The 26,546-nt window shown below is 32.9% G+C and overlaps 4 protein-coding genes and 1 non-coding gene across 5 annotated transcripts; 3 read left to right on the top strand and 2 right to left on the bottom strand.

The window, feature by feature from the left end:
- Positions 1-1,252: 1,252 nt before the first annotated feature.
- LOC100776298 (probable serine/threonine-protein phosphatase 2A regulatory subunit B'' subunit TON2) lies at positions 1,253-7,059 on the top strand. Its single transcript, XM_003550137.5, has 11 exons — positions 1,253-1,646; positions 1,727-1,881; positions 1,949-2,047; positions 2,348-2,506; positions 2,670-2,741; positions 3,215-3,347; positions 4,692-4,756; positions 5,358-5,433; positions 5,677-5,778; positions 5,937-6,129; positions 6,568-7,059. Exons 1-11 carry the CDS (start codon positions 1,502-1,504, stop codon positions 6,800-6,802), a joined length of 1,434 nt encoding a protein of 477 aa, XP_003550185.1. The 5' UTR covers positions 1,253-1,501; the 3' UTR covers positions 6,803-7,059.
- LOC113000022 (small nucleolar RNA snoR104) lies at positions 6,325-6,442 on the top strand. Its single transcript, XR_003265295.1, has one exon. It is a non-coding gene; the product is annotated as a small nucleolar RNA snoR104 (small nucleolar RNA).
- Positions 7,060-8,271: 1,212 nt separating the features above from the next.
- On the bottom strand, positions 8,272-10,915 carry LOC100792280 (pentatricopeptide repeat-containing protein At4g22760). The gene is made up of 2 exons (XM_003550481.5): positions 8,615-10,915; positions 8,272-8,515 (listed from the first exon to the last, which is right to left on the bottom strand). The coding sequence occupies exon 1, from the start codon at positions 10,670-10,672 to the stop codon at positions 8,942-8,944; it is 1,731 nt and encodes a 576-aa protein (XP_003550529.1). The 5' UTR covers positions 10,673-10,915; the 3' UTR covers positions 8,272-8,515; positions 8,615-8,941.
- Positions 10,916-11,735: 820 nt separating this feature from the next.
- LOC100818159 (acyl-CoA-binding domain-containing protein 4) lies at positions 11,736-18,039 on the top strand. The gene is made up of 15 exons (XM_003550131.4): positions 11,736-12,083; positions 12,159-12,375; positions 12,474-12,551; positions 12,644-12,748; positions 13,458-13,524; positions 13,612-13,673; positions 14,175-14,314; positions 14,417-14,543; positions 14,684-14,798; positions 15,345-15,433; positions 15,585-15,668; positions 15,739-16,080; positions 16,903-17,418; positions 17,511-17,570; positions 17,717-18,039. The coding sequence occupies exons 1-15, from the start codon at positions 12,046-12,048 to the stop codon at positions 17,801-17,803; spliced, it is 2,127 nt and encodes a 708-aa protein (XP_003550179.1). The 5' UTR covers positions 11,736-12,045; the 3' UTR covers positions 17,804-18,039.
- Positions 18,040-24,698: 6,659 nt separating this feature from the next.
- Positions 24,699-25,482, bottom strand: LOC100815509 (monothiol glutaredoxin-S2). Its single transcript, XM_003550126.5, has one exon. It carries the CDS (start codon positions 25,355-25,357, stop codon positions 25,049-25,051), a length of 309 nt encoding a protein of 102 aa, XP_003550174.1. The 5' UTR covers positions 25,358-25,482; the 3' UTR covers positions 24,699-25,048.
- Between the last annotated feature and the right edge of the window lie 1,064 nt (positions 25,483-26,546).

Genomic DNA, 26,546 nt, shown 5'->3' with positions numbered 1-26,546 from the left:
TGCACTTTGTTGTTTGTCCATCATCTCTTTCGACATTACCTTGGATAATTCGGGTTTTAGGAAATTAGTTTGTGAAAATGTAAAAATAACACTCTTAAAAATGAATTTTTGGAACATTTATCCATTAATAAAATAAAATTCAGAACTTAATTTTTAGAAAGAGAGTACTTTTATAAGGAAAAAAAACATGGAAGAACGTACAAGTAAAAAAGAGATGCAAAAACACAATGTCATTTTTCTTCTAGCTTTTTGGGTTGAAGGGACAGCTCAACGTAGCCCATGAAGGAGAAGAAACAAAAAACATAACTGTAAGGAAAATACACTTCAACTAATAGAATTATTTATTATTTACTATATCGTTTAGTTAAAATACTAATCGACTAATTAATTTAATCTAATACTCTTATTAAAAAATAATCTAATACTCGCACAATTAATTTAATACACATTATAATAACTCCTATTTTTATTATTAAATAGCCTTTTAATATCACCCGTCTCTAAAATTCTAATTTTACACAATTTACAATTTATTCAATTTCATGGCATTCTCTCCAAAGACTAATTAAATACGAGTTCTTTAAATTTTTTAGTTTTGTTAGAATTATAATTCCATAAGTAACTGCAAACAAAAATACTGAAATATTAACAAAAATAATAATAAGAAAATGAGGAAAAAGACATGAAGTCACATTGAAAGTAATAACAAATCATGTTAAATCTGGGTCTTATTTTCGGGGACTGGCATAGGCATGCAAGAAAAATCCCGCCGGTTGTATATAAAATAATTTATTTTAATATTTATAATTTAACTTCTTAAGGTTGTGAAATTCATATTTATATTTGTATTGAAACAAATTAATTCAAATATTTTTAATAATAAATAAGTAAATATGTATTTTTTTTATAAATATATAAGAAATTAACAATATTGTCCATATATTTTCACAATACATGTTAACATTTTACTTTTCTCACTATTCTTTCATGCATCGCATGTGTTTATGCTCTGGTATAATAAGAAAGAAATGAAATATAAATATAAGGTAATTAAAAAATAAGAGAAAATTAAAAGTTTTACTCTTTAGTCTCTAATATATTTAAATAACTAATTTTATAATAGTTAATACAGGAGTGTAAATTACTTCTCTTACCCATCAGTAAATAATTACAGATGAAAAAAAACTTGATTAGGAGAGGAAATTTCATTCAGATCCATTAAAGATGAAAATCATATTTTTAAAAGAAAATTAATCATCAATTTTATTGATGAACACCAATCTCATGGTTAAAAAAAAAAGAATAGTTTGGGATGCGAAAAGAAAAGGTTGGGGTAGAAGGGACTGAATCCAGTGGTAGATGAGGTGAAATGAGAGCATTGGTGAGAGTTGAGAGAGAGTGAGTTATGTTATCAATGTTATGGTGAAAGTGAAACCACAAGCAAAGCTGAAAGAGAAGCTATTCAGTGATTTTGATTCAGATCGTGTCTGTGTCTACAACCATGTACAGCGGCTCCAGCGACGGCGAAAGCCATGACGCTCCTCAAAATCAGAGGAAAATTCCGCCTGCATCCTCCATGCTATGGGTCCGCAATCTTCGCCGTTTCATCGGATCCGGCGCCGGTCTCGGATCCGAAGCCCTGATGGGTCCGTCTCTATTCTTCGCTCCATTATTTCACTTATTTTTTCTCCCAAACCCTAACCACACGTCTTTTCCCCTTTCGCAGAGCTTGAAACTAAGAGAATTTTGCTCGACATTTTTAAGGAAAAGCAGAAGAAAACCGCCGAAGCTGCTACAATTCCCACTTTCTACAAGAAGAAACCTGAAGATGGATCAATCAGTCATAGAGTTCAGAGATTGGCAAAGTATCGCTTTCTAAGGGTATATCATTTTCGGCTTCGTTGCTTAAACATTTTATATATTTTCTCATTCCTGCCGTGTTCAACAGAAACAATCCGATCTTTTGCTGAATGCTGATGATTTAGATGCAATGTGGATCTGCTTAAGAGAGAACTGCGTCATTGATGATGCTACTGGTGCAGAAAAGGTCTCCCATTTTCACATTTAATGTGACACGCACTCTGTATATCCTTCTATTTGTGTGCTATGATGGATTTTTGCTGAGACAATCTTATTTCTTTCATAGTCATAATTTAAATTTACCCTTATATCTATTTTGTCTATCGAAGTTGCTGTTGTTCATGTAATTTATAATTCGGCCAAGATTTTCACCTTGATAACCTCAAAGTTACTGTAACATTGTTTATTATGGATCAGGCTTGGCTTCTTTAGCTTTTTATACTATTTTTACAGCAATCCTAATCACACTTCCATTTGTTTCTTATAGATGAATTATGAAGACTTTTGCCACATTGCCTCTGTATGTACAGAACAAATAGGTCCTAAATGCCGGCGGTTTTTCAGTCCTTCAAACTTTATGAAGTTTGAGAAAGATGAGCAGGGCAGGATTGCCATTCTACCCTTTTACCTTTATGTGATGCGAACGGTAGGTCATCCGCCAACGTTTACTGTTTCATTGGTATTGCTATTTAATTCTTCTGAATACTTCAGTACGTATGCCGCAGTGTTTTGTTTCTTCATTAAAATTTATTGTGTTGTTTACACGTAATGTTCATGACAGCTGATCAATACTGGTTATGGTTATGCAGGTTTCACTTACGCAGGCAAGAATTGATATGAGTGAGCTTGATGAGGATTCTGATGGTTTCCTTCAGCCACATGTATGAATTCTTATTGTTATTAGTATTAGGCTTCCAATTGTTTTAAATTGAACAATCAGTTTGCTCTCTCATCTATTCATTTTTTTTGCTGTACATATATACATATCTATTCTGTTATAGAAAAGAATCACATATCATATTCAATTTTCTATGTTCACTTTTCCTCAAATAGCAGCATTTCACTGCTCTACTAGGCTTATTATGATTATCTAACCTTTATTTTAATAGCATGCATATAGTTCTTATGTTCTAACCTTAATTTTATACAGTGAGTAAACTCCTTTTTTTGGGCGTATTAGGTTTTTGAGAATTCTATCCTCTGGAGTGATTTATTTAGTATGCTCAATATAAAGCTGGGATTAAATTGTATTTGATCAATTTCTTACATTCTTATATAAAAAGATTAGGTTAGTGATTGTCACATCATCATCATCGTCATTATTATTATTATTATTATTTACTTTGCTCTTCAGGAAATGGAGGCCTATATACGAGGTTTGATACCCAACTTGGCACAGTTACGTGACATGCCAGCTGCCTTTGTTCAAATGTATTGTCGTATTGCTGCACACAAATTCTTCTTCTTTTGCGATCCTCATAGACGAGGTTTGCATGGCTGATATCTTTTAGTTGCTAAGTTTAGATGTTGCTTCATAGTTGTATTTCCTCTGTTTAGATTTCTGTGTTGTGACAAAAAATATTCTTTTTAAATTTTAGAATAATAAAATAGAAATTTATTGAGGTAAAACCAAAGGGGGCATAACTCATATAGCAGCTTTCCAATATGTTCTCTAAATAAAAGAAAAAACTGACAGAAAAGTAGGATTATATAAAGTAGTCCTCTTCAATGTTTTCATGGTAGTTTGTAAATTTTACAAGTTACAATTCACAATCCTATTATTTTCAATATTCATCTTGTAATAGATGATCCAAATATTGGAAGATGTTTAGCAATTGTTGATGAATTAAACTGTTGACCCTAGAAAGCTATTATATCCTTGGCAGAAATAAATCATTGAACTCAATTACCCGGAGAAAATCCCAATATTAAACATATTTGCTACTGAGATTAGTGGAGCATCTAATCAACATCTTGCTTGTCATATTTAGCATTCAAGAGAGCATATATTGCCTCTCTCCAACTGAGTTTTTCCATTTTCAGAATCTTACATATGCTGCTACCAATGAGAAAAATGAGACCTTGATGAAATACAAGCTTCCTAGATATTTTCCCACAGAATATACAGTCTCTGCCACAGGGTTTTATCAAATAAAAGCTATTGATGCTTAGATTCTAACCCCAATTCAATAAAGTTGATCACCATATTTTAAATTTTTGCACCATGAAACACGTTGAAGATAACATTGGCAGGTTATTATGGAATCTAATCAATAACTTATATTGGTGCTGCCATCCTGTCTGTTGCCTATTGCTTAATCATTTTTCCTGAGACAACGTTAAATTTTCCATTGATGGCAACAATTGTAGGCTTGTGAATTACAAATAAGTTTCTTGAATACCACCATGAATTACTGGTCATTAAGGGTTTGCAAGTAAAGTATATAAGCATTATATTTCATAGTTTGATTATTTCCTTTCATGAATGTTCAATTAGGTATTGTGTTGCAAATTTACTACTAATAATGCTTTAAGCACAAGGTAGGGTGCATTAACATACCTTGTTCATGTTATGATGTGAAAATGAAAAATTGTTCCAATTGGTGGTTTTGGTTCACAAAGTTGAGTAGTAAGGATCAATGAATGAGTAGCTAGGGCATGAGAGAATGTTGGCTGAGTCATATCTTAATCATATATATCTTTTAAATGTTTGTGCTCAGGTCAGTCACATGTGCTCAATCACATTTGCCTGATTGAATTTCAGCTAATCCAGAATATTTTTATCCCAATTGTACCATCAAAGTCTTGATAAATTTTGTTTCTTCTTGTAGGAAAAGCTTGCATCAAGAAAGTATTGCTTAGTAATTGTCTCCAGGAACTCATGGAGCTTCACCAGGTAGATTGCTAAGGGTGTGTTTGGTTTGCATTTTCATTTTCTGAAAACTGTTTTCATTTTCAAAAGATTAGAATTCTGAAAACATGTTTGGTTTGACTTCTTGTGTGCTCTGTTTTTTGTCGAAGGAGAGAAGCATGTGAAGGAAAGGAAGGAAATGTTTTTTTAGATTTGCTTAAAATTACATTCCTTGTCACCGCGTTTTCATTTTACCCAAAATGAGGTTCCTGTTCACTGAAAATGGGATTTTATTATTTCTATTTTTTGGTTCGTTTGGGAAAATATTTTTACTGAAAATGTTTTAAAAAATCCAACCAAACACATTTTTATTACCATTTTCTATTTTCAGTGAAAATGAAAACAGGTAACAACCAAACCAAACACCCCTAAAATTTTCTTAAGATCTTTGGAACCAAACACCATGTTATTCTGTTCTCCCCCTCTCTCTGCTGGTTCATATTGTCATGGACCTTCTGGTGCTTATCCTTTAATGTATTACCTCACATGATTAATTTGCTTTGTTTAAGATAATACTGTGAACTGTATTTTGTTCTAACTCCATATAAGCTAGAGCTCTATTTGAGTATGCTGTTGTGTATTTCAGGAAAGTGAAGAAGAAGTCACAGACACAGAGCAAGCCGAAAACTGGTTTTCTTTGACTTCTGCTCAACGCATATGTGGTGGGTTATCTATATAGTTTTAGGATTCAGACTCATTTACCTACTGCTTCCATCTTTGCTTGTTTGTATACATTTGAATGGGTAGTGCTAAGGAACTTCCTTATCAAATTTTACTAAGTTTCTTATTAAACTCATATGTGGACAGGCCTAAATTTCTTGATGAATTGAAATTATGAATATAATTGCCGTTAAAACTATTTCCTATAAGTTTTATGTTTATGTTTATTCCTGATTTTTCTGCAGACATGTTTCTTGCTCTTGATAAAGATACAAATGGGACATTAAGCAAGCAGGAGCTGCGAGAATATGCAGATGCAACTCTGGCTGACATTTTTATCGAGAGAGGTAAAAATTATTACCATAATACCCTTTTCAGATCTGGTGTAAATTTTGGCACATATTTACCATTGGCACGAACATCTATTTGCATGTTCTGTCTCGTTGACAGTTTGATACTCGTTGTCTTCGTAAATAAATGACTAAAACAACTGCACTTCCTATAGTATATGATGAACATGTTCGTCGTGGAAAGAGTGGTGGTGGAAATGCCCGAGAGATGGATTTTGAGAGTTTCCTGGACTTTGTTCTGGCTTTAGAAAACAAAGACACCCCAGAAGGCTTGACTTACTTGTTTCGATGCCTTGATCTTCAAGGGAGGGGTTACCTCACTACAGCTGATGTTCACTCCCTTTTCAGGTAAACTGCTTCTGTTGGTATACTAATATTTATTAAGTACCTCATTCTTCTGCTAGTATTTGTTTTCTTTACTATTTTTCTTGGGCTCTTTGCTTTTAACTTGCATGTGGTATTGATATTAGTTTTTTACACAATAAAGTTGTCAAACTTCTAAACCAGTAATGATTATTTAATGCTATTATTGGAAGAATAGAAGGGGAGCATCTAGAAGGCAAGATGTTGCCTGATACAATCTTCCTATAGAGAAGAACTGTTGTTTCCTGCTTGCAGTGCTTCAGCAAGTACTGTAAGTCTCAAATAGACAGTGACACATTAGTTATAAGATGGAACCCACGGAGATTTTTGACGTCCCTTACCTGGCCATGTGATTCAATGCTCATATAATTTGACATTGTTACTTCAACTTTTCACTGACTGACCCTTTTCTTGTGAAAACAGAGATGTACACCATAAATGGATTGAGGGTGGCAACTACGAACTTTGTATCGAAGATGTAAGGGATGAAATCTGGGATATGGTTAAGCCAGCAGATCCACTCAAGATAACATTGGCAGACCTACTGGCCTGCAAACAGGGTGGAACTGTAGCCAGCATGCTCATAGATGTACGTGGTTTCTGGGCTCATGACAATAGAGAAACTCTTCTCCAGGAGGAAGAACCAGAAGAAGAATAACTCTGGTCGGAGACTTGCTAACATAAAACTGCTGCCTCGGATACTTTTCAACTTAGGATTCCTCACAAGATGTAACACAGCTCATATGTTTGAATTATTAAATGTGGAATTAGTTGTTTGTTGTCATGTTAACTGTAAAAACATCATAAATTAGTGTGTATGTAGTATAGCCATGGGTTCAAAGTTCGATCGTAAACTGTAGCCAAATGCTTATGATTGGATATAAAGTAATGATATTGCTTTGTTATCTATGCTAAGTGATGTCTTTTTTTTTTTTTTTGAGGGAAATGCTAAGTGATGTCTACTACCTATTCATTTGCATTTTAAGGGGAATCTGACAATAAATTGAAATGCTATAAAATTGACCCCCCCCCAGCAGTCCTTTAAAAAAGAACCTGTACAATAAATCAAAATTAAACACCTCTAAGTTTTCTTTCGCTTCAATTACGTATTCAGCTGAAGCAGGAATAGTCTTTTATTAAATTAATCTTTATTGGAAATTGTCTAGGGGTTGGGCAATGGGCACCCCTTGTGCTCCAACTCGGTCCTTACTATCATTTAAAAAATTCGTTACTGATTTTTTTTAAATAGTTAATCTTTATTAAGATTTTTTACATTCTTTTTTTTAATAGGATTTATTATCTTTTTAATCCCTATACTTTTTTAGATTTATATTTTTAATCTCTAAACTTTTTAATTTTGTTTTTAGTTCGTTAATTTTTATTTTATCCTTACTTTTAATTCTTTTAAAGGATTAAAAGAAAGAACACAAAAAAGTTAAAGGACTAAATATGAAAAAATATTATAGGATTAAAAATATATAAAAAGTTCATGGAGTAAAAACAAAACTTTTAAAAAATTGAAGGACTAAAAAATTATAAACTCTTATATTTTAAAAGTTTTTAATTGGATTTTTTTAATTTATAAACTATTTCGAATTGAGTTTTTGACCATATTTTTTTAATTTGTAAACTATTTTGAATTGAGTTTTTGACCATATTTTCATTAGATTCTGTTACATATAGGTCTGATCGACACCATTGAGTCACAATTTTTTTATAATCAACATATCAATGATATGGGATTCTTTTGAAGCACTTTACTGGCAGAGGGCTCTCATCAAGCACTATTGGAGACAACTAATGTTGAGAAAATATGGTGTTTGGAGTTTTTTATTTTGTTTTTTTTAACATTTTTGGCGATTTTAGTCTGCTAGAAAAATTGAAGTAGTTAAAAACCGCCAGGAGCTTAAACAGAAAATCTTTAAGCGCAAATTCTGCACACACAAAAATCCACGTGATAAAAACACTATAGAAGTAGTTAGTTTTTTTTTTTTTTTAAATAAGTGCAGACTGCAAACGACCGTCTCATTTGCATTTCTAAAAAAATGGACATTTCCATTTTGATGAATGAACATCAAACACGTGGATTGAAATAATCACGTGGCCACAAAATTATAAAAAACAAAGCAAACAAAAATGTTCATCAAGCATGCCATTATCAGGAATTTCTCTGCATATACAATGAAGAATCTAAAATAGGCAGTTAGGCACCAAATAACAAAATACATCGCACACCACCAAATTGCCTTTCCGTCTTGACTCCCAAAATCTCTATAAGTGTTATATGAAGAATGAGCAAGTTTGATGGAACACAGCCCGCCGTTGCATCCTGGCTCATGACACCTAAGGTTTCAACCCTTGACTGTATATGCTACATAAAAAACAAATATGAACCAAATCATAATAGCATCAGCAGTCAATAATTGAAGACATTTGCATAAAAACAAAGCAATCATGTCAATTTGTTTACTGGCGTGTTATTCAAGTTTCCTGCATGTTGAATCACAAGTCCAGGATGAAGGCATGCTTGATATGCATAAGAGAGAGTGAAAGGTTAAGAAATGGTTGGGGAAGAAAGGCCAAGCCCGAGGTTGTAGAACGGAACCAAGAGCTTCAGATCCTTCAAACATATTGGACAATTATGACATTGAATCACAGTCCAAATCACCTTCCTCACCACCTCTAGTCACTGCTTCATTGCTACCATTTCATCCCTCAAAGAGGCCATGTGCAAATTAAAGGCAGATGCAATATGAACACACGTTATAGCTGTGTTGTGTGTTCCTTACTTTCCCAATCATGGAGTAGCAAAGTTACTTGTCCAACTACATCCAGTGAAATCCTTTCCTTCCATACCCTTTCTCAACTTCTTGGCATCATCCCATTTTTCAACTGTAGCATATATGCTAGAAAGAAGAGAACAATAACCCGTTGTATCAGTCTCCAGCTTAATGCAATGCTGGACAGCTATTTCCCCGAGCTCCACATTATTGTGTAATCTGCAGGCAAGAAGTAGAGCTCCCCAAACACCAGCATTTGGTTGCATTGGCATATTCAGTATAAGTTTGTATGCTTCATCCAGATATCCTGCCCTCCCAAAGAGATCAACCATGATGCCATAATGATCAATTGAAGGCACAAGTCCGTAGTCCTTCATGGAGTTAAAGCACTGGTAACCTTTTTCAACCAATCCAGCATGATTATAAGCAGTTAGGAGTCCAGTGTAGGTGACTAAATTAGGACCAATACATTCTGCAAGCATCTGTTCAAATAACTTGATTGCATCAGATGCCTTTCCATTTATTCCACATCCATATATCATTGCAGAATATGCAACCAAATCCCTCTTTCTCAGGTTATGGAATAGCTCATATGCCTTGTCAATGCTTCCACACTTTGCATACAAGTCAATTAAAGCAGTAGCCAAATGATCATCCAATACAATTCCAAAGTCATTCATATGTGACTCAATCCACCACCAATGTTCCAGATCCCCCAATTGTGAGCATGCTGATATAACACTAGCCAAAGTCATCTTATCTGGATGTACGTATATATCCTGTTTAAGCATATCATTAAATAGTTCAAGGGCTTCCTTGGGTTTGCTATTTTGAGCATAACAAGCTATCATAGCATTATATGAGAGCAAATCTTTGTGATCCATCTGGTCAAAGAGCTTACGAGCAGAGTCAACATCCCCACCCTTTGAATAGCCAGCAATCATTGTTATCCAAGAGACGCAGTTCCTCCTAGGCATTGTGTCAAAAAATTCTCTTGCTGACACCAAGCTTCCACAATCAATGAAACCAGCGATCATTGCATTCCAGGAGGACAGGTTCCTCTCTGGCATTCGTTGAAACAAAGTACACGCCTGACCCACGTTTCCTGCTTTGGCATATCCAGAGATCATAGAGTTCCAAGATATGACATCCTTCCCAGGAATCTCACTAAACAAATATTGAGCCTCATCCAAGTTACCAGCTTTTACATATCCAGACAACAAAGAATTCCATGAAACCACACTTTTATTAGCCATTTCATCGAACACCTTTCGAGCAGTCCCCATGTCACCGATTTTCGAATACAAATCAAGAAGGGCAGTTTGTACATAAACACAAGTGTTAAATCCAAAAACATGAACTTGTCCATGAATTGACATGCCACACAACATGTCATGAATCCTAGCACATGACTTGAGTGCAGAGGATACAGCATGTGAAGTTGGACACAAGCTCGTCCTGTGCATTTGAACATAGAGAGAAACAGCTTCAGTGAATAGACACTTTTGAGAGAAGAATCGAATCACACAACCCCACGAGAAGGAATCTGGAATGTGCAAATGATGAAGCATCGAGTAGGCATAGTTTGCCATAGTTCTGTAGTTAGTAACATCCCAAAGAAGCATGCGATGGATTAAAAGTGGTCGAAGAAAGGTAAAACCATTGATCAATATGTGGGCATGGATTTGCTTTGCCTGCTTCACTGTTGAACATTTTTTCATCAATGTTATCAATTTTGTAGCTGCCATTTAATTTAAGCTTTTTTGGGTTTTCTTTATAATAGAAGCTTGTAATTCTAACTACTCATTCTCAACCAAAGCAAAACCATGTTAATGCTATAGTTGGTCTTCTTCCTCAGCATTTCCTTTCACTGGCAGTTTGTAAACAACAATTATTGGATTTTATTGTTTTCGATAACGTTAACACCGACACAAACACCTGTTAATCCCAAATTATAACACAATCAATGGGATTTTATTGTTAGCATGAAGATGTGGATACACAGATCAATGAATTATAAATTAATGAACATTGTTAGTTAATTATTAAACGAGAGATATGAATGGATAGCAAAGGAGCAGCCCCTGAATTTTAAAACAATTTATTTTATTTATGTTGTAAAATTTGTTTAATTTTAATGAAAAAAAAGTGACTCATTTTCTCCTTATCGGGGAAGAAGTTTTATCCCAAAAAATCTGGACCTTATTTTTCTCCCTAAATCAACAATATTCTATCTTAACGTATCCAAGCAAAGTGATAAAAGAAAGGACAGCTCCGATATAATTTTGATGTTTTCATAGAATAGAACACCCGTGGCCGTGTAGAAGATGAAAATAAATTGTACTACAGCTCCAATCCAAGAACAGTCCTTTACTCTCTCTGGGTCTACCAAGTCCCGAGACAACTGACCCCACAAATCACCACTTTGCATTCAAGCCAAATTAATCATAATGATTAATAACGTATTAACCTCCACACTACTTTTAAGTAAATATTAAAAATAAAAACTATTTATGGTCAAAGAATAAAAAAAATCATAACTATCATAATTTTACACGTTTTAATAATTTTTTTCTTTTAGTTATTTATTCAATATAATGCTTAACATTTTCCTTTTTAGCAATTGAAAATATTTTTTATTAAAAATATAAACCTTTTTATTTACTGATATATGTAATATGTTAAAGTATTTGACAAATAAAAGTGAAAAATATTGTAAAAGCATTTAGAGTTACATTAGTTAAATTCTGGACTCAACGGTAACTTGGAAAGCAAAGCATAAAACAGTAGTAGCGTAGGTGGTAACGTATCCAACCAAATCCTTCTTATGCGGACCTGACACTGACACTGTGCTAACGTGCGCATCCTCTCTCTGTCTGTCATCTTCAGTCCCTTGCAGCTAATGTTTCTTTCTTTCTTCATTGAACACACATATCCTAATCCGACGTCGTTTCTCAAACACAGCTGTGCTGTGCAGGGTTACCTTTTCCCTTTCCCCTTTTGCTCTCATTATTGGCAACCACTCTTCCAGGCTGGCTGACGTCATAATGTGCCTTCCCTTTTAGGGTTTTTACTACTTACTTCTCCATCTCTCCGGTTTTTTCTTCTTCCTTTCATCAACATGTTTGGCTTTTCTCGTCGCCGTATGAAACTTGGAAGGTGAATAAAACCCTTTCTTTTCTTCAATCACTTGATTGATTTGGTAACATAACATTGGTTTGTTTTTCACTTCAGATTGAAGGTGCAGCTTTCTGAGGCCAATCCCGGAACCAGAACTCCCGTCAGACCCCCAAAACGGAACGGAACGGAAATTGGAGATGCAGCTGGAGGGTCTAGTGGTCATTCTGATGAAGTTGATTGCCAGCCTTCAACTGAGATAACTAGTTGTGGCAGCTCAGAGAACTGGATGGTCTTGTCTATTGCCGGGGATAAACCCATTCCTAGATCCAATGTCTGTCTTTTTCTGCAACTATTATTACTTGTGTCTTTCAAGGTTTTAAAAAAAAAAGACTCAATTGTTGTTCTTCATTGTGAATTATGTATGAGTAGCATGCAGCAGCAGTCATTGGGAATAAGATGATAGTCGTGGGCGGCGAATCCGGGACTGGATTGTTGGATGACGTGCAGGTATAAGTGGGAGATTCTTGCTCAGATTTAACTAATTACTTGCTTGTTGCTTCATCTCAACAAAACTGGGTTTTATCCATTTTTACTGTCAGGTGCTGAATTTTGATAGATTTTCGTGGACCACCGCATCGTCAAAGCTTTACTTGTCTCCCAGCAGTCTGCCACTGAAAATTCCAGCGTGCAAGGGCCATAGTTTGGTACTTATGTCCTATTAGCAACATGTTCTTAGCACCCTGGGCATATCAATCGTTTTTTTATTTAGTGTTCTTGAAAATTCTCTCCTCTTTTTTCACTATCACATTTGGCATTGCTTCTTTGTGCAAGACATGGAATAACATGTCTCTCAAAAGTTGAAAAGGCAAATCATGGGCCCCCAGTGCACCCTTGTGCGTCCATGCATACTATTCATCAGCAACAAACAAAACTGTTCTGTTTAATAATGATATGCTCAATCAGATCTCATTGCATTACCCTTTGATCCGACAAAGCAAGTGGAGGAACTAGTATCAAGACTTTGGTGTGGCCCACACCAAATTAATTGTATATGATATGGAAATTTTGGGTGGATTCTCCAACTTTGAACATAAAGTTCATAGGAAGAGATATGAGAGAAAAAATTAAAAAGGGAAATTCATCAGGAATATGGTTCAAAGTAGTAAATAGAAACTTGACAGTGAGGAACAAGAAAAGTACCTGATAGGGACTTGAATCCAAGTCCCTTGTAGTACCATAGCTACTTGACTAATTAAATACACTCTTATACTTGAGCTTTGTATCAATTTAATATTTCCCCTAATCAAGTGTTTTGCGTTTAACAGCCTTTTGTTTTAGTTTTATAATAATAATTGATGATGATTTGTGTCTTATTTCAAGTCTCTTACACTTACGTGATGATAAATTGACAAGGTATCCTGGGGGAAAAAAGCACTGCTCATTGGAGGGAAAACAGACCCAGGAAGTGACAGAATTTCAGGTTCAATTCATGTTTCTCTACATGTAATAGTTCTGTCCTGTTTATTGTTGTGAAAGTGTTCTGATTATAATTTTGGTGTTTGTCTAGTATGGGCATTTGATACAGAGACAGAGTGCTGGTCACTCATGGAGGCCAAGGGGGACATACCGGTAGGAAATTTTGTTTCATAACAGTGCAAATGCTGCAGTGATAGAAATCGCTCTTGTGCAATGTTGCTGTTGATATGCTACGAACTGTGATATTATATTAAATATTTTTGCTTCATCATATTAAATCTCGATAATAATTATTGGTTAATTAAAATGTAAAAATAAATAAATAAAAGAACCAGGTCATGAATTATGATTGATGACTTTCCAGTGGGTGAAACACTTTGTATCTTGATCAAATTGATATAGTCACACTTGACAAGCATGTAAGTCTCATATTACATTTGAATTCTGTTTAGTTACATTATCAGAAAGTCAAGACTCAATAGCATAAACAATTGTAGAGAAATGATATAGAAACAAAACCTGTAATTGCACCTTTACTAGAACTAACATATCATCCTTTGTTTTCTTCAATCAAAATCTCTGTATGGACTTTGACACCTTGAGATTTATATCATAGACCTAGGCAGTACTGAACAAAGGGTTTGTTCCTGGCAGGTTGCTCGCAGTGGTCATAGTGTTGTTAGAGCGAGCTCTGTTTTAATATTGTTTGGTGGTGAGGATGCAAAAAGGAGGAAATTGAATGATCTACATATGTTCGATCTCAAGTCCTTAACATGGCTTCCACTTCACTACACGTAAGTGATTAAAAAGAAAAAGTTGGACTTAGTTTTGATTATCTAGTCATAATCACCCAATATCCTGATATTATGTCGCCTTTGAAATTGTATTATTTGCAGGGGAACAGCACCTTCTCCAAGATTCAACCATGTAGCTGCTCTTTATGATGATAAAATTCTTTATATATTTGGAGGATCATCAAAATCCAGGACCTTAAATGATTTATATTCACTTGACTTTGAAACTGTGAGTGAGCTCTGTAGGTCCAAATGTGTCAATGGTCTATACAGAAATAACATGCAGTATAACTGCTTGATTTCTCCACAGTGCAAATGAATTCTTCATAAACCATTTAATTTGATAAAAATATATATATATTTCTTCAGATGGCATGGTCACGAGTGAAGATGCGAGGTTTTCATCCGTCACCTAGAGCTGGTTGTTGTGGTGTCCTTTGTGGTACTAAATGGTATATCACAGGTGGTGGAAGCCGGAAAAAAAGTATGTTTTATAATGGAAAAAGCATTTGTTCATGATATTAAACCTGCTATTTATTTGTGTGTTTTGAACGTCTGCTATGTTTCAACTTTGGAGTAATAATTTATACATTGGCCTGAAGTGTTTTGCTCTGCTTACTGTATCATACTTGTTACTCTTGCCTTTCTTTTCAAGTGTTATGCTGTTGGTTGTATAAACTTTGTCAGCATTTCTCTTTTTAAAGTTTATTGAGCAATATTTAACTGGAGAAACGATACTTTTATAGGGAAAAAAAATCTGATGGTGTAGTGAATTCTGACTATAATGGAAAGAAGGACAAACAGAATATCATACAAACTTGCATCAAGTTTTTTACCCTTGGTTCAAAGTGATCTAGCTGAAGTTATATGTAATATATTAGCTTGGAAGAAAATTTGTTAAGTAGTTTTACTTGTTAGTATTGATGCTTTTTTATGCATTAAACAATGGTCTGTACATTATTTCATTTCATACTCTACAAACTTGCCTTGTTCTATTTGTTTTTCAACATTCCTTTCTTCTACATTCCAGGACACGGAGAGACTGTGATATTTGATATTGTAAAAAATGAATGGTCTGTGGCAATCACTTCGCCTCCATCTTCTATCACTACAAACAAGGCATGCCTATTATTCATCTGCTGTCACCTACTTGCCTCACTACTTTCTATAATGGAAGAAGCATTTCTAGATGCCTTATATTTTGTATGCATGGCCATCCTTTCTTCATGATAAATTGAAACTATGTTTATAAGATCTGTTGAATTACCAGGGTTTCAGCATGGTACTCGTGCAGCACAAGGAAAAGGATTTTCTTGTTGCATTTGGGGGATCCAAAAAAGAGCCATCAAATCAGGTTTGACAGAAAGTATGAAGTTAATATTTGAGTTCATTCTTTAACCTTTTTCTTCTTGACCTCAAATCAGGTAGAGGTGTTGATAATGGAAAAGAATGAATCAGCACTAGGGAGACAATCAGCTCCCAGTAAATGTTCAGCATCTGTACTACTTGAAAAACATTCATCATCCACTAGATTGGCCCCCCAACTTAATGATTGTTCTCAACGTTTAGTTGACTCAGTTGCTAGACAAAATCTAGCTTCTGCAATTGAACATGGTTCCGGCAGGAGATCTCTATCAGAATCCCTGGTTGTTGATCCCAATTTTCCCCCAACCAACACCTCCCTTCGTAAGCAATTTGATCACGATGAAGAATACAATACTGATCTCAAGATGGACAAGAACTCAGATGAAAATTCTTTCCCTCGGGTAAACCATTTTTTTATTATTAACCTTGTTTTCTAATATAAAAACACTTATTGGACACCCCGAAGCATTGGATGCTTCTTTGAATATAATGTGTTTCTAAAGCATGATGGACCCTCCGTAGGCATTTTACCTAATACATATCTATCTGCATCTTGTTTCAACATGCATAAATATAAATGAGATTTTTCTATATCATGTACTTGCAATGGAGATTGTCTGATTTTATTAACCCTCCATTGTCAACATATTTCTAACACATGCAAACACACATTTATGTAATCAGGGTCTTCGTTGATTATGTCACAACATTTGGGTATTTTGGTCATACCCTATGTTCTTCCATATACAAGCTCCTATGCCTTGTTCCTTTCGAGATAATAAGCTCTCACTAGTTGCATTAAGGGAAAAACAATTAAATCATAATTTAAACATTCAGATGTCTGAACTCTATATTTTAATGAACAAGTTGTAATAGAAATTTATATATCATTACAATTCCAATTCATATTTGCATGAATAGCATAGAATGCTTGTAGTGAACTGTTTAGGGTGCAAGTAAGGTTTCCTAGAAAGAAAAAATGTCATATTTCTATACTGGGGGTATTTTGCCGATGCTGGCATCTTTAATTGCACTTAGATCAAATAGATGATATTTTATAATTTTTGAAAGTCCATTGTCAAAACTAGGTATTCTAATGTTAAAAACATCTCAAGTCTCAACTCATGCTAATATTAACAATAATTCCTATTCCAATCTTCATGCTAATATCTATGACAAAAAAATAACGAATATGATATTTTTTTATTTGTGATGCATTCCAGGCAGTAGATCACAGAACAAACGAAAATGACCATGGTAAACAGATGAATAGTAGTGGAGCCAAGAACATTACGGAGGAACAACAGGCACTGTTATCTGGAATTCCAATCCAACAAAACCTAGTATTTGAAAATGACATGCTAGAAAGTGATAACGTGTCATTTACTGAAAACATTAAATCAGGATCACTGACTACTTCAAATGTCTATCATTGCTATGAAAGTAAATTGGCTTCCCTGATAAGGAAAAATGGAATTCTGGAGGGACAATTAGCAGCTTCCTTAGCAAGCAAAGAAGCCGCAGAGAAAAGTTTGGCATCTGTTCTCAAAAGTAGACAGGAAATGGAGAGGAAATTGGCGGAATCACATAAGGAGATGGAATTGATGAGAGAGAAGCTGACCAGTCTAGAGTTGGCCCAGGAAGAGGCCAACAACCTATCAAACATTGTGCACTCTGACAATGTACGGCTTGAGCATGATGTGGCCTTCCTCAAGGCTGTTTTAGATGATACACAGAAGGTACATGTACATATTTGATGCGAAGCTCCTGCATACCTGTATACATTGTATACATGGTTATTTTATGATTGATTTATTTAAATTTGTTGTAGGAGTTGCACTCAACAAGAGGAGTTATTGCAGGAGAAAGAGCAAGAGCATTCCAACTACAGGTACATGTTTGGCTTCAGCTAATCTAACCTTTTCATATGTCAAATCCCATATATGATGAATGTTTCTACTTATCTGGGTCCGGTCCGGTGATTACGTTATAATGTTTTGACCAAACTTCCTTGGACTTGTCATATGTGTTGTACAGTATGAAGTTTTTCATCTCAAACAGAGATTGCAATCAATGGAAAATCGAGCATCTACTACACCGAGAAAACCGTTCCATGTGCAGTGAGGTGATGTTTGTTTGAAGTTGCTTATTCCACTTAATTCGATGTGTACATATATTTGAACCAATGAATCACCGTTAGTAGTTCTTCTGGAAGGTTCTAAAAGTGAGAGCAACTTGTTTTAGAATGTCAAGTAAATTATTGATAAGAAAATTAATGTTTAATATTACGTATTCATGCATTGGATATTATTTTGTTTATTTTCTTATCATTGACTAAAATTATTTATTTTACTTATTTACTTTACAAGACTCAAATTCTTTCTTAAATTATGTACTTTCAACTTTTTTTCTTCTTCCATTACATCCAAACTTACCTATAGTGTAAACCTATGTGAATGCAAGATTAGTATGTAAAATTATTCACTAAAGGTGAAGCTCTTGGAATTTTTTTGTACAAGTCTGTTATTATTATTATTATTATTATTGACGAAAGATGGTTCAAAAGTATGTTATGAATATTTTACTAAACATGTATTTTAATTTTATGAATAATGAATAGTCAAAGCCTCTAAGAATGCACTAAACTCTCTGTCGATTTAAAAATAACAAATTAAAAGCATTGAGCTGGAAGAGAGGTGCAAATGCAATGAAAGAGAGAAAGAGACCGAGAGGATGCGCATGTTAGCAAGCACAATGTGAGTGGCAGTGTCATGTCATTGTTTTGGCTCCGTATAACATGGATTTTGGTTGGGATGGCCTACGGTTGTTTATTATTATATTTATAGCTGGTTTGTAAGTTAGTGTTGGCAAGTTGTTAAGTGACTTTAATGGAATCACCAGTTTTTTAATGTACATCCTTGGAAGACTTTTTTCAGTGGATCTACAAATCTTCAAGGATCGAAGAACAAACCTTTAAAGTACACTAAGGATGATCATTTTTCAGTTATGATGTAAAAGACATTTCACTCAGTTAATTTATAATTTTTTTACTAGTGAAAAAACTTATTTGGTGGTTTAATAAATAATTTTTTTCATTAAATTTTTTATAACTTTTAGCATTTTTTTAAATGTTTCTATTTTTTTATATTTTTTTCTTTTTATCCTTAATATATTTATTATTTTTTAAATAAATTATGATTTTATTATTTTTATGTGATTTTACATTTTTTATCTGTTTCAACAGTTAATTTCATCAAACATTTACCATTTAATAATCTGTTCTTCAGCTTCCAACATTTAGTTTTTAACTTTCAACTAACTTTGTTTCCTGCCAACATAATTTATATAATCTAAAATGCTACTCCTATATGATCATAATTATAAAAAAAAAAAAGTTATTTCATTTGTTCTTTTTCAGTAAGTGTTTATGAAGAAATTTATACAAATTCTTAAAGATACAAGATAAAAAAAAAACAACCAATTAGAAACATTTGATGCATAAAAGGAAAGTTTGAAAGCCCTCATAGTGTGGATTAATTCAAGATTAACAGCAAGATGAATAATATTATGGTGAAACAGTTGATTTAGTGTGTGGCTAATAACTGTTGTTTGCAATAGCAAAAATCAATCAAGTAAACAAAAAAATTTAGGTATTGAAAGTGATAGGACATATAATTGAGTTTCTTTTTAGCCAGTTGCACTTAAGTATACACATGCCTTTTTTTTTATATATATCTGTGACTAATAAATATGTACATGTCAGTATATATATGTATCACTATCACGCATATGGATTTCGTGCTGTGACACCAAATGTTTTTGCGACTGTTTCGTACAGAATATTAAGAGGATAAGAAAGGAGGAGCATATCGCAATATATGTATGCGTGATATTATTACATGATCTGTATAAATATGTTTCTACAAATTTAAATATTGAACCAGGGTAGATGAATATTTATCAAAATTTAACGAAAACTTAAAGATGTGACCTTTTAAATTTTATAAAAAAAATTAATAAAATTATTGTAATTTTATTTTAAATTTATCTTTCAAAATTTCCAAGTTATAACTTATCAGATTATTTAGTATTTTTATAATCCGAAACACTAAGTTTTAAGTTTTTTAATTAATAAAAAAACAAAAAAAGTCATCCATCATAATAAGATGATCGACAATTTTTAGGAAAATTGTTTAGTTATATTTAATTATAGTTCAAAAATCTGGTCCAACCAGCTGAGTCATTTTGATTATTGGATCAATCATGTATCTAGTCTGATCAGACCCAGCCGGTTTAGGATAAATCCACCAATCCGGACCAGTTTTTAAAACTTGTTTCGCATAAAAAAAAAACAAAAAAAATGTTCTAAAAAAACTTGAGACTTGTATAATTATGTTATTGAATTATTATTTGTAAACTTATGTTATCAACTTTAATATTTTAATTATTATTTTTGATTTTGGAGTATGAATGAATTTTTCTTAATCAAATAATGTTACTTATATATAATAGATACATAAATAATTTTAAATTTTTAATATATATCGGGTTAAACTGAGTCAATTACGAATCGGGTTACATGACTTTGTTTAATAGTTTAGTGTTGTTTATCAACAACTAATTAACTCTTTAATTTTTTTTTAAAAAAATATTATTGATAAGTTAAAATATTTTATGAAACGCTGACCCTGTATCAAATTATCTTGGTATTTGAATTTGAATCTCTAACTTAATGAAACGCTTCTTAAAAAAAACTTAATGAAACGCTCGAAATAGGTATTACTAGATCATGAATTATTTATATACATACAATTCAACCTTAAACAAATTAAAAGGATTGAAAGGATGAAATAATTAGAATTTTATTCACAATTAATTGTGAGTGTATAAGAGATATATATAGAGTATAAAAAACTAACAAATTTAAAATTATTTATAACTTAATTTAAATTCATATATAATTTGAATTTAAATTGTAATAACTTGTAATTATATTCTATTATATTAATAGTTTAACATATTTTCGCAAAATGATAGTGACAAAGATAATGTAAATCTTGTTCATTAGAAACTTGATCATTAAATAGAAGTCATAACACAAGATTTAACTTCTTAAAAGAACCAAATATGCTTAATCACCATAAGACAAAAGTAAACACTTTTAACCATCTATTAAATTTATAGTGCAGCAAAGGCATTCGAAAGGTCCCCTTAAAAACCTTTTCATAAGGGGGTGACCTACTCAGCTATAGAAACACTTCTCAAGTTTGTTAAACATCCGATGTGGGACTATTCTCAACACGCCCCCTCGAGCCAGGGCTCGTCACCACAAAGCGAGGACTGGCGACACCCACTGGGCAGAATATGACTCTGATACCATATTAAATTTATAGTGCAGCAAAGGCATCCGAAAGGTCCCCTTAAAAACCGGTTCATAAGAGGGTGACCTACCCAGCTATAGAAGTACTTCTCAAGTTTGTTAAACATCCGATGTGGAACTATTCTCAACACCACCATAACACAAAAACAAACACGGTTTTATATAATATGTTGTGTTCAACACAATACACGTAAATTCAACAATAAGAAAACGTGGAGATTCTGATGTGTCCAATTAATCAATTCACAGCTAGGTATTCACGAAAGAGAAATTGAATTTGTACAATATATATATATATATATATATATATATATATATATATATATATATATATATATATATATATAACAAATTAAAGAGTCAAAGTGTTTTGAGGTGTGTAATAAGGTGGCTAATATGATGGAAAGTTAAAAAGAAAGAAAAATAAGATAGTAAAAAGATCTTGTATATATAACTCTTAACAAAATATTAATCTTAGAGTTTTGAGGGTTTTTTCTCATTATCTAGACTCAAAATTGAAACCTAACATGCACCATCCCGGTTGAGGTCACGTCTTGAGCTGCTCTTCTCTTCATCTCAACAGCTGTTTATAGGAGTTAGAACTTTTAATCTTGTTTTCAATCTCAACAAGTTTTCTTTTCTTTTGTTTTTTTTTTTTTCATTTTTATCGAGAATTTAGAGCGTGTTCGGAACAACGTCCTCACCCCGAATCCACTACAAAAATCACGTTAACAGACCCAAATGATGCAAAAACTACTTATTGTTAATTGTTAATTCTAATAGACGTGGAGGTCGGATGAAGTTCCAAATACGCACTTCTGTGATCAACCCTTGAAAATGGAACTTATTTGGAAGGAAGAAAGCTATTCAGATGCATGACGTACGACGTGATGCAAAGCTGAATTCACTGATGTCATTATTCATTTTTGTCAAAAAAATAATAAGGTTTATGATTTGATATATGCGTAATTTTATCACTGTCTTTTTTCACAGAAATAATATATTCACTGGATTACAAATTCTTTCATGTTATTTTCTTAAAGTAATTCGGGGAAACAAATCGTGTTGGAGGTGTTCCAACAGTCTCCATCATGTCCATTCTCAAACTACATTATTTTCCTCTATTTGAACTCCATGATATGTATGTATAATGTATGCTCCACTTGTGCTTTCTCACTTTTGTCTGTTTGTTTAGGATCTAACTATTTGATGATGTGATCAAAGCGAATCTAGCTACAATATTACTCATATGTCGAATTCACTTGTAACAATTAATGCGTTTATTCTAATTTGTGAATTTGTCCCTTATCAACGGGCTAGAATAATGTTATACATTTGCCTTTTCTCTCTGTTTCTCTCCACCACATCTATAATCTTCTTACATATATTTCTTTCTCTTCCATTTATAATTTGTTGAAAAATTTCATGCATAAAAAAATTACGTACTCTATCAACTAATTAAAATGCTGGAACAAGATTGATAATTGCAAAATTTAAGTTAATTTGATAGTTAATTTTGGTTAAGAATGACTACAATTTTTTTATTTTACCATTGTTTTTAATGAAATAATAAAGAAATTAATATTTTTGTAATTTTTGATTAGGAGAAGTTAAAAGAAAAATATTTCAAGTGCTTTGGAGGAAAATTGATACAAAAACTTGAAGAAAAAATCTTAAAGAAAAAGTTAAAGATTGAGACAGCTCGCTTAGCGCACAAAACAAGTCAAATACGTTTCCTCGTGGTCAACTCACGCTTAGCGCAAAGAAGACTCACGAAGAAATCCAAAGACACACTTAGCGTGAAAGCCCACGCGATAGTGTGAAAATTAAGCTACATTAAGCCTATAAAAGGAGTAGGAAGTAAAGAAGGAAGACACCAAATCCCTACACACCGGGACACAGAGATCGAGAGCTCTCTAATAAATGCATCCTAAGTCTGAGCATTTCTAATAGGAAAAACCTTCGTTCTATGTCCATTATCTTCTTTCTCTTCTTTTATCCATCCATTTTCTTCTATACATATCAGCCGCTAAAGTGTGAAGCATTCCATGTCAATGAGAGACTAAACCTCATCGTTGAGAACCTACCAGACCAACTCTTTTAATGTAACTATTTCTTATTATCTATTTAATGCAACCTGTTTCTACTGCTATTTTCTATGCTTAATCGTTTATTATGGTCTGGCCATCTATATAGTGTTTAGGGGATAATGCATTAAAAAATGTTAATTTTCTAAAGAACTGGAAAATGATATCTAAATGAAATAATTGTTAGAAATAGATTGATATTCATTTAGTCCAATTCATACATCTCTAATCATAATGCGATTTATTATTTTTATTATCTTTGTTAAGAAATTTGGGAGAAAAAAATAGATAAATTAGACTCTTCATATGGGAAACCAAAAAGATAGATAGAGTATCGGAGTAGATGTGATGGAATAAGAGATACCATTAGATAGAAAAAATTATTAACATTACATCACAATAGTTTTAACATGCTAAGCCCTAATATATTTGCATTCTTAATTATCTTTTTATCATCACCTTATCTTTTACTTTTCTTATCTTTAAATTTTTTATCTATTTTATCTTCTATTTTTTATGTTTAAATCTCTTATCTTTATTTTTAAATCTTTATCTTATCTTCTACCTCTTTTTATCTTCTATTTTAACTTTCTTATCTCTTACTTTCTTTAAATTTTACATTTAAATTTATTATCTATTACTTATAAATTGAGTTTGCATCAAGTATATGGATTGTTTGAGATAATTTGTTGTACTTGCAAATAATTTAACAAAGACAAAGACGTAGCTTGTAGCCTAATCACATGCGCTAGTATTTTTTTTTTCTTATAAATATTCCACTAACTAGTAAGATTTTGTTCTTGTTATCAATATTTTTGTCTTACAAATATTCCACTTTTAGCTAGTAAGATTTTGTTCTGGTTTAATCTTTAATTTGATGTAATTAATTCCAGTATAATTATTCTTTTTAACAAATGATTAGCAATTAGTACCGTGATTCAGAGACAACTCAGGTATTCATTTACGATATTTCCTTCTTTAACAAGGAAAAAATGGGGTTGAACGAAGGAGGACTAGCTAGAATCCAACCACCAATATATTCACTAGCTAGTAACGATCGATACTTGCACAGTATATTTTACAGAAAAGCTATATATAGTAACACCAATATTATGTTATCCATGATTTAATTGTATGACATTTTATGAAGAAGTCTTTAAATATATCATTTCGTGTGTACCCAATATAAATATGGCTAATGAAAGTGATGGTTTCATTTTTGTATCCTCGTTTTACTTATGTTATTTTCTCAAATTTATTATCGGCCTGAAAAGACTTTGATTGTTTTACATCCAAATTCAGATTAATTAATTAATTAATCGCATCTGGCTGAGATTAAACACACATCTTAATTACATTTAACAGTTTAAAATAAATTGTATCAAAATCAATTTACTTAACTATAAATCAAAAGGGCATTTAACTATATTTCTCTTATTCTCTCGATCTAGGATAGAGAGTGTAGCCATAATTTGAAAAAAAAAATTATGAAAATACTGATAATTAAACCACTATTACTTACCTGATGCTTAAAATTTTAAACTTCATCATATAAGCTGCAACTCCATCTAATTTATTATATATGTATATCAAAAAGATAACATTACATTGATTTAACCCGTCAAAAAAGGCTAAACTACACCACGATCAGTTAAGTTAGCCTCATTATTACATAGCTAGTGCGATATACTCTATCCTAATAATACCGTGGACACACACACACACACACACACATATATCCTCATTATATATATGCTGCTCCTACGTATATAATCACATCATTACATACATATATATAACCAAAACAGGTATAATTATTAATTAGAGAGCCTGCATATATGTGTGGTTGATCAAGATGAGTGGTGATGAATTGGGAGAAGATCAATTATATGAATTGATCAATTAAACCCAAAGGGCTCCTGCTTTCTTAAGCATTGGAATTAAGGAGCGATTAAGGTGAAGGCTCATGACTTCATTGGCTCCACCAACAAGCTCACCAGAAATGAAGACAGCAGGAACAGATGGAGAACAACCAAGCCTTGAAAGAGCTTGCTCAATGTCTCTGCCTCTTGGGATCTCATCCAGCTCATGAACCGCTGGATTCACCCCAAAGTCACACAAGAGGGTCTTTATGGTGTGGCTCATGCAGCACGAGCTCTTGCTGAATATCACCACTGGCCTCTCTGATACCATCTTTGTCACCCTCTCCATATGAATTTGGAAGCTAAGTTAGTTTGTGAATTAATTAATGAGAGAAGCAAAGGTTGCTATATATGGAGGCAAGTGAGGAAGTGTGGTTGATGATGAGGTTGAGGCAAATGTGGCATGCTTATATAGGCAGGGGTACGTTTGAAGCCTTAATTGGTTTCTGTGGTGGATTGACATCGCTAGCTCGCTAAGCAAAGAAAAAGATAGATAGGGTCACAGGCTGATCGATGAGAAAAGTGGAGAATCATCGATGAGATATTTGGGTCGGCTTCGAATTCGAAATTTTCTTTCATCATTTGTTGAAAGTGATTGATCCAACTCTGCCTTTTACTACAAACGATCGAATCTCTCTATCCATGCATGCATACGGAAGAAACTAAGACGAGTCCTTGGTACGGTTCAAAATAAATAAATTATATGCATATATCCCTTCATAATTGTTACTTTTGTTCCATGTGTATACTGTTATTTGATTCTGGGGACAAAATCAAACAGTTTTCGTGTTTTGTTATTACACGATTGCATATATATACGTACACTTCCGTTTTGGGGAATGAGGAATAGTATATATAATACATAGAATCGGAATGCCTTGGATCAATTAATTAATTAGTTAAGCTATTTCATTTAATTAATTTCCCAATCATGGTAAAAAAATAATTATAAGAGGCTAGCTCTATTTTTTCATGTACTATGAGAAAAGCTTTGCATTTGCTAGATATTACTTCATATCTGTGTGCCATGACATCAATAATATAACATTTTTTCCCTAATGGTGAAGTTTCTGCCTTATCTATCTTTATGAGGCATCTGCTGCGTTGGAAGAAAAGTTGAATTTATCCAATTGGGACCTCTTTCTTTCGCCACTTATATTCGCATCCAATTCTAGAAAGGGAAATATCGTTGAAGCTGTTGTATATATATCAGGAAAATTGAAATAAAAAATAATTATTTGTGACATAATTTATGATCACTTATATATATATATATATATATATATATATATATAATTTGGTAATAACAAAACTTCATTTTACGATAATTTTTAAAATTATTTTAGTAACTATATATGTAGCTTTTTTTGGCATGAACCATGAAAATTGTTTTGCCGAAAAGAATGTTTTCACAGTGATTGTCAACGCCTTTAATCTTTTACCGACCATCATCATGCAATTAATATTACGGAATTATT

This window comes from Glycine max, chromosome 17 (assembly GCF_000004515.6).
Source record: "Glycine max cultivar Williams 82 chromosome 17, Glycine_max_v4.0, whole genome shotgun sequence".
Classification (NCBI taxonomy): Eukaryota; Viridiplantae; Streptophyta; class Magnoliopsida; order Fabales; family Fabaceae; genus Glycine; species Glycine max.
Note: the sequence above shows the minus strand (reverse complement) of the source record. Positions and strands in the feature narration are given on the sequence as shown.

Excerpts from the sequence above, each read along its gene's own strand:
- LOC100818159 (XM_003550131.4), top strand. The coding sequence starts at position 12,046 with ATGTTTGGCTTTTCTCGTCGCCGTATGAAACTTGGAAG. Across the intron at positions 13,525-13,611 it reads AGGAAGTGACAGAATTTCAG|TATGGGCATTTGATACAGAG; the intron begins GTTCAATTCATG and ends GTGTTTGTCTAG. Across the intron at positions 15,669-15,738 it reads AAAAAGAGCCATCAAATCAG|GTAGAGGTGTTGATAATGGA; the intron begins GTTTGACAGAAA and ends ACCTCAAATCAG.
- LOC100792280 (XM_003550481.5), bottom strand. The coding sequence starts at position 10,672 with ATGGCAGCTACAAAATTGATAACATTGATGAAAAAATGTTCAACAGTG.
- LOC100815509 (XM_003550126.5), bottom strand. The coding sequence starts at position 25,357 with ATGGAGAGGGTGACAAAGATGGTATCAGAGAGGCCAGTGGTGATATTC.
- LOC100776298 (XM_003550137.5), top strand. The coding sequence starts at position 1,502 with ATGTACAGCGGCTCCAGCGACGGCGAAAGCCATGACGCTCCTCAAAAT. Across the intron at positions 1,647-1,726 it reads CGGATCCGAAGCCCTGATGG|AGCTTGAAACTAAGAGAATT; the intron begins GTCCGTCTCTAT and ends CCCCTTTCGCAG. Across the intron at positions 3,348-4,691 it reads TTGCGATCCTCATAGACGAG|GAAAAGCTTGCATCAAGAAA; the intron begins GTTTGCATGGCT and ends TTCTTCTTGTAG.